Here is a 14,075-nt window from a genome sequence, read left to right as displayed (position 1 = left end):
GAAAACCAAATGAGCATTTCTTATTGGGGAAATCCAGGTAGTCTGTCCCGTTTCTTCCGTGTTGTGCCTAAATGAACACGACCCAGGTGTCTTGTATACAGTAGACAAGGATGAAAGAGAGCGGCAGGTAGCCTAGTGGTTAGAGCATTGAGCAAGTAACCGAAAGGTTGCTAGATCAAATCCCCAGGCTGACAAGGTAAAAACCTGTCATTCTGCCCCTGAACAAGACAGTTAACCCACTGTTCCTAGGCCGTCCATTGTAAATAAGAATTTGTTCTTAACTGACTTGCCTAGTTAAATTTTAAAAAATATGCAGAAAACTGGCTTTCATCAAAGCTAGATATCAGTGAATTTATTTTCATTATAAATGCATGGTTTTATGGTTATCATAACATGTACACAGAACTAAAGACAACCACTGTACTGTAATCCATCATTGCATACCAAAAGCTAGTTCTAACAGGCAAGGACAGATGACATGGCTAAGCAAGTTTTAATCTGCTACAGTCACGAAGTCTTATGTAGCGTTTAAGTACGACAGTGCCAATACCTGTATCAACTGCCCTCATCTATTCTATCAAATGGGGAAAGCAATGGTCTTAGCTCAAGCTTGTTTTGAGACACTAGTAATGTACATTTCTGTATCAAAAAGAATCCTAGTTTAACACTTCCACTGAGTAAATACAAAGGCAGCATCATCCATAACAAAAAAGAATGTACACCTAATTCCTGCCTGTCCATAGAAGCCAAAGATGAACGGTAACATGGGAGAGCAGTCCAGTTAAATTTGGCTGAAAAGACTGGACATCAGGAATATATATATATATATATATATATATATATATATATTAAAGCCATATACTGGATCTAGATGGTACATATTAAGGCTCTGAGTTTTTCCCTGACCATTTGAACTGAAAGACCCTGAAAGTGTTGGCTACTGAGTAACCTTGCGAGTTCTAAGTTAAATACATCAGACACTAACTAAAATCAGAAAATGATACCTTGATTAAAAATAGAGTGCTTGGTTCCCCTAAATTTGAATGGGATCAAATAGTCAAAGAAATTGGGCTGCCATGTGCTCAGCTCTAAAAAGTTGGGGGGGGGTTAGTGTTTGGTGTGCACCTGCTAGAACTGAACCTTTTCCAACATGGCAACCCACACATTCAGTGGTTCAGAGACTGTTGGTGTTCAGCATTCTAAATGGTATGCACACTAAACCCACCAGACAGCATTATTTGCTTCTCCAATTTACTGTCACACCTATGTATTATTCTTATAAAAGTCAGTCCGTTTGAAAACGGAAAATATATATTTTTTCACTATAAATCTAACATGACCTTAAATTCTAGATTTAAAACGGATCATTTTGATAACTTCTTTACATCACAATTAGTGTTATGTATGCTGTGAATAATATTAAATACTTAATCATGAAGTAATAATTTGGCATCTGATTCTAACAATTTCCTGGTTTTATCTTAATCTGCCTGAATACATTTGACATAAATTCATTGCAAGTGCTTGATGCACTGAAAATAAGGAGAACCATCTCAGTTATAAATTGATTGACTTATGTACAGAATTATCATACAAAACACACAGTACAGAAAAGGTGAATGCATAGGTCAAATGTCAATCCATTACTATTTATACCATTAAATAACATGTCAAAATGTATAATTAACCAGGTTTCCATCCAACCATTTCATGTTGATGAATTACCTGACACTTGAAAAAAGTCATGACTGGGCTGATGGAAACAGGAAATGCCTCTACAATTTTATAAAACAGACAATTTGCTCGTTGGACATGTGATGTTTTTGTGTATAAAATTAATTATGTGAGAAATGGCGGTGGAAATGCCTATATTTGCAAATATTTATATAATAACCATCATATCGAAGTTAACTTGGGAGTCGCGATGATGCTGTATGTTGTGTGGTCCTCCCACTATGACTCGGGAAAGCATGCAGTTTATTAGGCTACAGACGAAATAAATTATGAGATTCACACGTGGTGAAAGTGCCATTTGACAAAAATTGTATCGCTGTTGTCCATAATAATCTTAAAATGTAGGTAGCCTACCCGCACTGTATCTGCGACCTGTTGGCTAGAGTGCCCAGACCAGATCAGCACATTTGCTATATAACGCAACAGTTTTTTTGTCGTCGTTAGAGTTGAAAATGCGATGGAAACCCATTTAACTTGTATTTTTCATTCGGTACATTGGACTGCTCCCAAGCACTGTGTGAAAGAACCCTCTGCGTCCACTATAGAACGACACAAAGTTGATCGTGATCGTATTGCTTTTAAAGAAAGTGTCACTCTCTTCCTCCTCTCATCCCTCTCTGTCTGTTACTCCACTTCGTGTTCAGCGTCCATGCAGGACTCCCAGGGGTTTTGGGGCATGCGGGGCATGGAGAGCAGGAGGAGGCCGATGCCACTGAGGAAGAGGAGGCAGAAGCCAGCGCAGGCACAGGCGAAGGACCAGGCGTAGGAGTAGTCTATCCAGATGGTGTCCTCGCTCTCGATCATCCGCTTTACCGACTGACGCATCACCTCCACTGAGATGATGGCGCACAGGCCTGCGATTGGGGCGGAGCGGGAGAGGAGGATGGGTTAACGGCGATGACCTCCAATCACAGGTAAGCAGTTGAATCAGATATGATTTGTTTTTAATTTGCTATACTGTATTACGATTTTAGTACTGTATCTGTTCCCTTAACACATTTGTTATGTGTTAAGTGTCTGCTTGTCTGGTCTTACCTGCAAAAGCGAAGAACATTCCGGCAGGTTTGAGGATGTAGTCATTCCCCTTCTTGAAGGAGCACAGGAGACACAAGGTGCCCAGGATCATAAAGGCCAGGCTGAAGATGGCGATGGCCGCTGCTGAGATATTGTACTCTGAAAAGAGAGCAAATAGAGGTCACTTCAAGATGTCCACTGACCTACGAAAAGAATATATATATATATAATATAGTATGCCATTTAGCAGACGAAGCGACTTAGTCATGCATGCATACATTTTACATATGGGTGGTCCTGGTGTAACAGTATAACTTTAGACCGTCCCCTCGCCCCGACACGGGCGCGAACCAGGGACCCTCTGCACACAACAACAGTCACCCACGAAGCGTCGTTACCCATCGCTCCACAAAAGCTGCGGCCCTTGCAGAGCAAGGGGAAACCCTACTTAAAGGTCTCAGAGCAAGTGACATAACCGATTGAAAGGCTATTAGCTCGCACCACCGCTAACTAGCTAGCCATTTCACATCCGTTACACTGGGAATAAAACCCACTACCCTGGCGTTACAATGCTCTACTAACCGAGTTACAAAGTACATAAATACACAACATAGGAGGTTAAAGTTGCTCCTAACCACTGATACAGGGTCAGACATTTTTCCTATCCAACTAATGGTTTAGGTTAGGATTGAGGGCAGGGTAATCTGATCCTAGATCTGTGGTTAAGGGCAACTTTTATCTTAAGCAATTGTACAACCTGTAAACTTGTAAAGTGCTACTTTCCGCCGTCCTATAACACCAACATACCTCTCTAAACTGGATCTGCATGAATTAACTTTCAATACTCTAGTTTGTTTTCATTTTACGTTACAGTACACTCAAAGGTAAGCAAAAGTCATTATGGTGGGTTGTGGGGATTCATTTATTGTGTATGTGTATATAAAATCAGCCATAAGCCGATAGGAGGCTTACCAAGAAAGATTGTTTTATTCCAGAGCAACATGAGTCCATATGCCTCCAGCTGAATTATATAAATGATATTTCATTACATTGCAGCGCTGGGCGTAACTGGATGTGCAAACGTTTATGTGGATTTTTTAATTAGGCTTTAATTTCTGCCTGAGAAAATAGTTGAATTGTTACATGTGCAGACCAATTTAGTTTGTCACCTCATTGTACAGTCCCAGAAAGGACAATTAAAGATTTTTTTTTAAATGATCAGCTCTCTCTGAACAGGAGTGTGAAGCTTGATAAGGAAGACGGAATTTCACTCGGTTGGTGGAATCTGCCATCAGTCAAACTACCTAAATCAATCAAACTAACTAACAGAATGAAATAACTAGGCCACATTTGAAATTGCATTGCGCTTTAAGTCAAAATTGTTGTGTGAAATGCGAGCCATGTTACCCAGTGAAAAAGTTCCTCTTGCAGTAAGGCAGCCATCTTTATTCAACCAAAGGAGAGAAATACGCTTGGCGTTACTGTAAGTTGTTTACTGGCTTGTTATTCCAAGCTGCTTAACCAGCCATTCCAGTTATGTTGGTGTTGTCATGTGGATGGAGGAGCTAGGCTTTGATCTTCCGCTTGCTCTCCTAGAATCGGTCCCCAGGGGAGAGCCTCGCCTCGGGGGCTCCCCTTCATCTCATGCTGGGGGAAGATGGTGACTCTCACCCCTTGAGTAGTTCTGGAATCATGCTACATCCTGCTGGAGTGCTAGCTCTCTTCCCCTTGCAACCCCAAAGAGAGGGGTGAGTGGTTTCAGAGTAGGTTGGATCAGTGGTTTAATGTCTGACGGGGCTGAAAGATCTCTTTTGCGCTCTGTTGGTGCTTTAGTGATTTATTATCCCAGTGACACTTTCAGTTTAGCTCTGTGTACGCTGCTCAGCTGGAGCTGCCCGTGGCTAGTCGTACTGACAGCCCTGGATTGTAGCTCTATGGCCACGTTCCATATAAATGGTACCCATTGGTTTATTGAGGAGTGAAGAATACCAAATGTGTGGGTCAGTGCTACATTTCAAGTAAGGGCTATTTCTGTCTCTGGGGCTAGCCATTAGCATGAGATGTGTGTGTAAATATATTATGAGTTTACACAACTGTTAGTGTCATAGCTTTTATTGCAGGACTTTGATTGCGATAAATTACCTCCACAGTCAACCTATTAAATATTAATATTGGAATGTACAGCCTTACCTCGAGTGTGCACCCATGAAATGGGGTATCAGCCTACTCAGTGACACCCATAGATTACAATTCCATAGAGTTTACACAAATATTAGCGTCATAATATTATTGCAGGACTTTACAGTCCATTATGAATGTTCAACACACACAATAGATTGCCTGGGGGGGGTGATTTCTCATAGTCAAAGTCCTGCAATAAGATCTACGATGCTAATATTTGTGTAAAACCTTTGGAATTGTAATCTGTGGTTGTTACTCACTAGGCTGATACCCCATTTCACCGGTGCACACTTCATAGGTAAGGCTGTACGTTGCAATATGAATTTCCAATACACACAATAGACTGACTGGGAAGGTGATTTCTCACAGTCAAAGTCCTGCAATAAGAGAGAGCCCACTGCTCATCCCGCAATACACTGCATCCTTCTCCCTCTGAAATGCTGCACTTCTCTCCCGACCTGCTGCAGCCACACTCTGCTTGTTGCTTTAAACCGACGTAGGTGTATTTTGTCATAAAACCGTGTTTTAGACATGTACTCATGTAATTCAACAAACACCATGTTGTTAGTCCTCAAACCATGTTTTTTGCAGGACTTTAGAGAGCGACTTCCTTTAAAAAGCAACAAATCCCTTTTAAAAACGGCCTATGTGGCATCGGTATGAGTCAGAAACAGTTATTTTAGTGTCAAAATTGACCAAAAAAATGTAAATATGATCATTTTAGTCCAAGTCTGGTCTAAAACGGCGTTTGGAACATCCGTACGTCACAACGGGTAAATGAAGGTTGGGTTTTGATTTGACGATGTCCATTTTCCCACTAACATGGAGTGAACAGCTGCAGTGATTGCTCTCTATCCAATAGTAGACAGTGAGACAGACCTGCCCAGCAGCTCCGACTTTGTTTACATAAGACAACACGTCATGCATTTTTTGTACTTGAGAAATACTGCACCATACACCTTAGTTAGATGTAAAATTGCACAACTGAAACATCCTCTGTAAAAACGTCAAAATTAATTACGGATTTCTTGAGTTCTTAGATTCATTCTGGGAATTTTGAGGAAGTGAAATAGGCTTCCTATTGACTCATGATGGACAAACATCATTAACCTAATGCAGAATCGGTCAGGAAACACACCACCAAGACTCAAATCAAATTTTTCTAATGAGCAACAGAAAAACACACGTGCAAATCGGCGTGTTCCGTGGCTCTTTAACTGTGTGAAATCAACACACTGTTCAGCCTATTGTACGTATTGAACATTCATATAGCTTTACCTATAGTGTGTGCACCCATGAAATGGTGCATCAGCCTACTCACTGACACCCACATATTACAATTCGAAAGAGTTTACACAAATATTAGCATCATAGCTCTTATTGCAGGACTCCCCAGTGAACCATGCCAACAAAAAGGAGACGTTAGGACGTCTTCGGAACATCAAAAGGTTTTGTCATGGTCACCTGCACATCAAAACAGTGACATCTCCTGATCTATGCGAACAGTTTTTACGTTTCTTTACAGAAAAGGTTGAAAATATTACATCACAGACTGGCAGTAGCCAGTTTCACACCAGCGATGCTCGTTCAGAAGCACAAGAGGCAATTACTCTGAGACAGTCTACTGCTTCTTATTGCTCATTTGAGCAAATATCCATTACATCTCTCCTTATATGTACTCATATACACAATGTCCTTATAAACCACAACATGAAAGAAAGTCCTTTTTAACCATATGTCCTTACAAGCCTGTGAATTTACAGGTATATTATTTCAATATGAGCCGCTGAACAAATCTGAAGTAAGATGTATCTTCTACATATAAAATAAAAAAATGTGATGTGTTCATTTCATTGACAGGACCATGGGGAAGGTGGGTCCCCATAAACCATGTTACAAACTGCCTGACATCATAAACTATAAAAACGTGTGTGTGTGCGTAAATATATTCTGATTTACACCCTACTGATTGGGTCTGTCAAGGCCCTGCATGTGCTTAGCAGTCCTGTCATATGTGAGTGTATACGTTGAATGGGCCAGACGTGCACAGTACTGGCAGGGTCACAGAGGGGGCTAGTGGAGAGATGGGGGGGAAGGAAAATGTCCAAGAGAGAAGGGAATGGGCGTTGAGCGGGATTAGCTGTCACGAACGTCGTAATCCTCCTCGTCTGAGGAGCAAGGATCGGACCAAAACGCAGCGTGGTATGTATCCATATTTATTTGAATACTTTTAAACACGAACAAAAACAATAAACAAAAAGAGACCAACGACGCTACAGTCCTGAACTTGAGAAAATAAAAACATGAACGCACGGACAGGAACAATCACCCACAAACAAACAGTGAACACAGCCTACCTAAATATGGTTCCCAATCAGAGACAACGTAAAACACCTGCCTCTGATTGAGAACCATATCAGGCAAATCAGACACACCTAAACCAATGAGACACATAACATAGACTACACCCACCCAGCTCACGTCCTGACCAACTAAACAAAGACTAAACAAAGGAAATAAGGTCAGGAACGTGACATTAGCTCTGTCACGTGGAGTTCTATTGATGTTACCTGCCAGATCGTATACCCAGCTAACGCATAACATTCTGAGAACCATATGTTTTTTTTATGGGAATTTCAGTACTTCAGCATAACGTTTTCCGCAAGTCATGTTCTTTCCATAAAAACCACAAGAAAACATTAGTAACGTTGTCACGATACCAGTATCGCGCTACTAGGAAGTAAGGAAGAAAAGGAAACAAATTATGAAGCAGACTAAATTTCTTGAGGGAAACCTTCCTAATGTTGGATACAAGAAGTCTTATGTTGTCACCCAGAGTCACATTTGCTTATTTTCCAAGCTATAGCACACAATATTTTACAAAAGTAGGTTTTAAAGGACCATAGAGTTGAGTCTGCTTCGTGTTTTCTTTTTTTGTCATGGAAAATCTGGTATTGTAGTATCGCAATACTGGTATCGTGACAACACTAGTTCAAAGAACGTTCTAAGAATGTTTTTTAGAACATATACATTCTGTTCTCAGCGCTAACAAAACTCTATCCTCTATCTTGCTAAGTGTGTTCAAGTGTGTTGTCCATTTCCACTAATTGGCCACACCTGATGTTAATGAGTCCTTTGAAATGGGGTCTGTTTGAATAGACTAAAATGAACAGCTTTGTAAACAACAAACAAACATAGCATGCTAGCTCTGTCCTGGTGACGCAGTGGACTAATTCCATGGATAGAGAACAGAAGATCATAGGTTTGAATCTCACTGACGCTGTGCATTAATAAAACAATTTACGTGTTTGCATGATTAATGCCCAAGCAAGTTTTCCATGTTCTTGAAACATTCAGGGAAAGTATTAAGGAAGTTATTCAAAAAACTCAAAATAACCTATAATTTCTGTTCTCAGAAAGTAAACAAAAACCTCCCAGGAAAACTTTCAGGGAACCATATTAAAACGTTCTCAGAACCTCCCTGCAACCTAAACTAACATTCCCAGAACAGGCTAAATTATCATTGCATTTTCAGAACATTTAAAAAAAGATATGTTCTACCGGTCAGGAAACATATGGCTTCGTTCGCAGAACCAATGGGAAATCAAAAATGTACGTTTCCACAATTTCCTAGGAACCAAATGTGCTAGCTGGCTATCCATTCAGTTGACTTGGCCTCGTCCCTTGGTATGCTGGGAAAACTCCATATGTTTCTGCTTGTGTTGAAACCAAGGCTGATGGACAAATGCTAACAAAGACCAAGGGCCCCATTCAGTCCGTAGTGCTGAAGAGATGCACTACAGCGCATTAGGAAAGTAAAGGCAATCTTCCCGCGTCTGCGGAGACTGCATTGACAGTTAGGACTCCCCATAAGTCGGCTCAATCGGAAATGACCTTCAAATTTCAATCGCACTGTAGCGCTAAACTTTGGCGATGCGGATTGAATCCAGCCCCAAGGGACCATTGGTTATGTGTTCAAAGGTGTGCAAAGTCTGGCTCTTTGTGCTTTGGTCTTTGTTAGCATTTGTCCATAAAACTTAGGAGACAAGGGGCAGCCCTGCCTTGCGCCTAGCATGGAGTTGAGATGTATCCAATTTGGCTTGTACTATTCACCACCCATATCCCAGGTTGCTTATTTGTTTTTATGACTCTCCCTTTGAATCTTCTCTTATGAAACATTTGTTAAAAGGACTTCAAAGAATACACATATTTTGTTCTTGAAGAGTATAAACCAATATACAGGTAACTGCCAAAATAAAGGAAACACTTGTGTAAATTAAGGATATAAAGTATATTAAAAGCAAGTGCTACCACACAGGTGTGGTTCCTGAGTTAATTAAGCAATTAAAACATTCCACCATGCTTAGGGTTCATGTATAAAAATGCCCAGTTGCCCATTATTTTGGCTACTATGGCTAGAAGAGATCTCAGTGACTTTGAAAGAGGGTTCTCAAAGGACCATAAGGGGCTTAAAAGGTGTGTGTGTGTACATGTTTTACTATACTTGAGTACCAAAAGTCCTCACAAGAATAGTAAACCAACTAAAATTCAGAGAAGTGAGGACATTTTTTTTTTTTTTTTTTAAACCTTTATTTAACTAGGCAAGTCAGTTAAGAACAAATTCTTATTTTCAATGACGGCCTAGGAACAGTGGGTTAACTGCCTGTTCAAGGGCAGAACGACAGATTGTACCTTATCAGCTCGGGGATTCGAACTTGCAACCTTTCGGTTACTAGTCCAACGCTCTAACCACTAGGCTACCCTGCCGCCACAGCGCCGGTCCTTTTTTTGCCGGTCCTTACTTGTAAAAAAGGCTATTTTAGGCTCAGGGTTTAGGTTTAGAATTAGGGTTAGGTTTAAGGTTCATTTAGAGGCTAGGGAAAATAGGATTTTGAATGGGAATCAATTGTTGGACCCCAAAAAGTCCTCACAAGTATAGTAAGACATAGCTGTGTGTGTGCGTGCGTGCGTGCGTAAATCTATTCTGATTTACACCCTACTGATTGGGTCTGACAAGGCCCTGCATGTGCTTGGCGCCCTTACGTGCATCACATGGAAGTCCTGTCATATGTGAGAGTACATGTCTCTAATGGGCCAAGCATGTGCACAGTACTGGCAGGGTCACCAAGGGGGCTAGAGGGGTGATGGGAGAAGGAAACTATCCAGGAGAGAAGGGAATGGGTGGTGACAGGGATTAGCTCTGTCACATGGAGTTCCATTGACGCTACCTGTCGGAGCTTACATCCACTCAGTTAACTTGGTATCCTGGGAAAAATCTATATACTTAAACATTTCTGCTTGTGTTGAAATTAATTCAAGGCTGATGGACACATTCTAAGAATGACCAAATCACCATTGGTTCTGTGTGCAAAGCTTAGAATGAAGCAGTATGTCTGGTTCTTTGTGCGTTTGTTTTTATAAGCATTTGTCCATGAAACTTAGGAGAGAACGGGCAGAACTGCCTTGCGCCTACCATGGACTGTTTGAGTTGAGATGTATCCAATTTGGCTTGTATTATTCACCACCCATGTTTCATGTCCCGAGTTGCCTATTTTTTGTATGACTGTTCCCTTTGAATCTTCTCTTATGAAACATTCTGCCAGAAGGACATCAAAGAATACACTTCTTCTGTTCTTGAAGATACACTGCATGACCAAAAGTATTTGGACACCTGCTCATCTCGTTCCAAAATCATGGGCATTAATATGGAGTTGGTCCCCCCTTTCCTGCTATAACAACATCCACTGTTCTGGAAAAGGCTTTCCATTAGCCGGCGTTCCAATTCATCCCAAAGGTGTTCGATGGGGTTCTGTATGGACCTTGCTTTGTGCACAGGGGGCATTGTCATGCTGAAACAGGAAAGGGCCTTCCCTAAACTGTTGCCACAAAGCTGGAAGCGCAGAATCTTCTAAAATGTAATTGTATACTGTAGTGTTACGATTTCCCTTCACTGGAAATAAGGGGCCTAGAAAAATAGCCCCAGAACATTATTCCTCTTGCACCAAACTTTACAGTTGGCACTATGCATTGGGGCAGGTAGCGTTCTCCTGGAATCCGGCAAACCCAGATTCGTCCATCGGACTGCCAGATGGTGAAGCGTGATTCATCACTCCAGAGACAGGTTTCCACTGCTCCAGAGTCCAATGGCGGCGAGCTTTACACCACTCCAGCTGACGCTTGGCATTGTGCATGGTGATCTTAGGCTTGTGTGTGGTTGCTCGGACATGGAAACCCATTTCATGGAGCTTCCGGCGAACAGTTCTTGTGTTAACGTTGCTTCCAGAGGCAGTTTGGAACTCGGTAGTGAGTGTTGCGACTGAGGAGAGATGATTTTTACACGCCACACGCTTCAGCACTCAGCGGTCCCGTTCTGTGAGCATTTGTGGCCTACCACTTTGAGGCTGAGCCGTTATTGCTTCTAGACATTTCCACTTCACTATAACAGCACTTACAGTTGACCGGGGCAGCTCTAGCAGGGCAGACATTTTACGAACTGACTTGTTGGAAAGGTAGCATCCTATAACGGTGCCACGTTGAAGGTAACTGAGCTCTTCAGTAAGGCCATTCTACTGCCAAAGTTTGTCTATGGAGATTGAATGGCTGTGTGCTTGATTATATACACCTGTCAGCAACAGGTGTGGTTGAAATAGCCTATTCCACTAATTTGAAGGGGTGTCCACATACTTTTGTATTTATAGTGTATAACCAAGTGTACAAAACATTAGGAACACCTCCTCTTTCCATGACGTAGACTGAACAGCGGAATCCAGGTGAAAGCTATGATCCCTTATCACCTGTTAAATCTCCTTCAATCAGTGTAGATCAGGGGTGTCAAAGTCAAATGGACGGAGGGCCAAATAAAAAATTTAGCTACAAGCCGAGGGCCGGACTGTTCGAATGTTCATTGAAAAATTTTAATGACGCATATAGTCTAGTGAACCTAATTGAACCTACTGAAAACCTAACAAATATATTCCAATATGATCAGATAAATAAAGCAATATTTTCTTATGGCTCTGTCAGTAATCTTTAATTTTCAACAGACACAAAAGACAAATTTCCTTTATATAAAATCCCCATACATGAACATTAAATGAAAGAAACCGGTATTCAAGGCACCATCAGTAGCCTATATTTTCTATTTTAGCAAAAGTGGGCTAAATTTACTTCAAAGAAAAAAACAATAATAGCAATTTTCTATCATCCACTCAACTGAAATATTTTTAAAATATAATTGGATTGAAATACAATAAAATAAAGTGCAAAAATCTATTAATCAAAAACAACACTTTGTTTAAGGAGAAGTAACATGCAGTGAAAACAAATATAAACTTTAACTTTAAACTTGAACTGAGTAAAAACTCTAAATATGTGATTGCAACAGTAATGTTCACTTGTTTGAGGTTGAGGGTGATACTTGGTGGTGTCCCATCTTTTCCACAAGTTCATCAATGTTCGGGGTAAGGCTCTGAGCTGAGGAAAATCCTCAGAATTGAGTGGAGGTGTTCAGCAGTAAGTCGACTTCTGTGTGATGTTTTGTTCAGGGTTATCAAAGAAAACAGTTGTTTCACACAGGTATGTGCTGCCAAACATGACAACGTTTGGCAGCCTGGATGCGCAGCTGGGGCATTGTGTCGGGAGGAAACGGGCGAACTCCGCAGGCACCCACTGCCGCATATTTTGCCCTCAGTGCATCATTGCAATTGGAGGTCAATCAACTCCATTTGGAGGTTTGGTGGTGAGCTTTCCACGTCAACAGCAAATGGGTTACCGAGGAGTTCCAACCTGCTTTTTTGTGCTTCAAAGTCAGCAAATCGGCGTCGAAAGTCAGCGGCAAGCATATCCTATTTTATCAGCCAACTGTGCGCTCGGGAACGCACTGGTAGAGAGCTTCTCTTTCATGGTCTGGCAGCTGGGAAAGTGCTCAAATTTTCTTTCCGCATCTGCGTCTCCCACAGAGTCAGTTTGGTTTTAAATGCTTCACTGTACTGTACATATCAGAGATGACATGATCCCGACCCTGCAGCTGCAAGTTCATTGCATTCAGATGACTCGTAATGTCACACAGAAAGCCATTTCACACAGAAACATTTCGTCTCGGAGTTGTGTTGTGTCTTTCCCTTTGCTGTCCAAGAACAGACAAATCTCCTCACGAAGCTCGAAACATCTTTGAAGCACCTTTCCCCTGGCTTAGCCATCGCACCTCTGTGTGATAAGGCAAATCACCATGCTCCGTTTCTAACTCCGTCAGAAATGCCTTGAACTGGCGTGATTCAAACCTTTGGCTCTGATAAAGTTAACTGTGCGCGTGATGATGCTCATTACATGCTCCATTTTCAAGGCTTTACCGCACAACGCTTCCTGGTGTATGATACAATGATAAGCTGTCAGCTCACCTGTCGCGTTTTCCTCTTGCATCTTTTCCCGTATCTTCGCCACCAGTCCGCTCCTGTGTCCACACATCGCAGGTGCTCCGTCGGTTGTCAAACCCACGAGTTTTTCCCAAGGCAGCTCCATCTCATTTACACATCTTGACACCTCTTCATACAAATCATGCCCCGTAGTTGTGCCATGCATAGGACGTAAAGCCAAAAACTCCTCTGTCACGCTTAGGCTGGAGTCCACTCCGCGGATGAAAATTGACAACTGGGCAATGTCAGAAATGTCGGTGCTCTCATCCACAGCCAGGAATATGCAATGAAACTTTTCCCTTTTTCACAAGCTGCTCTTTTAGATTGATGGACAACTGGTCTACTCTCTCGGCAATGGTGTTTCTGCTCAGACTCACATTTAAAAGAGTTGCCTTTTTTCTGGGCAAACTTCGTCACAAACTTTAATCATGCAGTTTTTGATGAAATCCCCCTCCGTAAATGGCCGGGCTGATTTAGCGATCTCTTCTGCCAAAATAAAACTGGCCTTGACAGCAGCCTGGCCTTGTGATTTGGCTTTTTTGAACAGAGCCTGTCGAGATTTGAGGCCTCGTTTTAATTCCTCTGCCTTTTGTAGCCTTTGTTCCATGTCCATATTCTTGTTTTTGTCCGCGTGTTTCGTTTCATAATGTCGTCTCAGATTATACTCTTTCAGTAACCTCGCCTACATACTGAAGCTTTTCTCTCCTCATACAACCAGAGACACACAAAGTGCTC

At 41.6% G+C, this 14,075-nt stretch overlaps 1 protein-coding gene across 2 annotated transcripts in view; it reads right to left on the bottom strand.

Annotated features, from left to right (window-relative positions):
* Nucleotides 1-325: 325 nt before the first annotated feature.
* LOC111957640 (voltage-dependent calcium channel gamma-1 subunit) overlaps nt 326-14,075 on the bottom strand; it is a 24,694-nt gene continuing 10,944 nt past the window's right edge. For both annotated transcript variants that reach the window (XM_070435261.1, XM_023978569.2), the window contains 2 exons: nt 2,770-2,907; nt 326-2,588 (listed from right to left, as the gene is read on the bottom strand). In XM_070435261.1, coding sequence (XP_070291362.1) covers nt 2,359-2,588; nt 2,770-2,907 — 368 coding nt within the window. In that variant the 3' untranslated portion in view covers nt 326-2,358. The remainder of the gene's footprint in view (nt 2,589-2,769; nt 2,908-14,075) is intronic.

The sequence above is a fragment of the Salvelinus sp. IW2-2015 genome, linkage group LG1 (genome assembly GCF_002910315.2).
Source record: "Salvelinus sp. IW2-2015 linkage group LG1, ASM291031v2, whole genome shotgun sequence".
Lineage (NCBI taxonomy): Eukaryota > Metazoa > Chordata > Actinopteri > Salmoniformes > Salmonidae > Salvelinus > Salvelinus sp. IW2-2015.
Note: the sequence above shows the minus strand (reverse complement) of the source record. Positions and strands in the feature narration are given on the sequence as shown.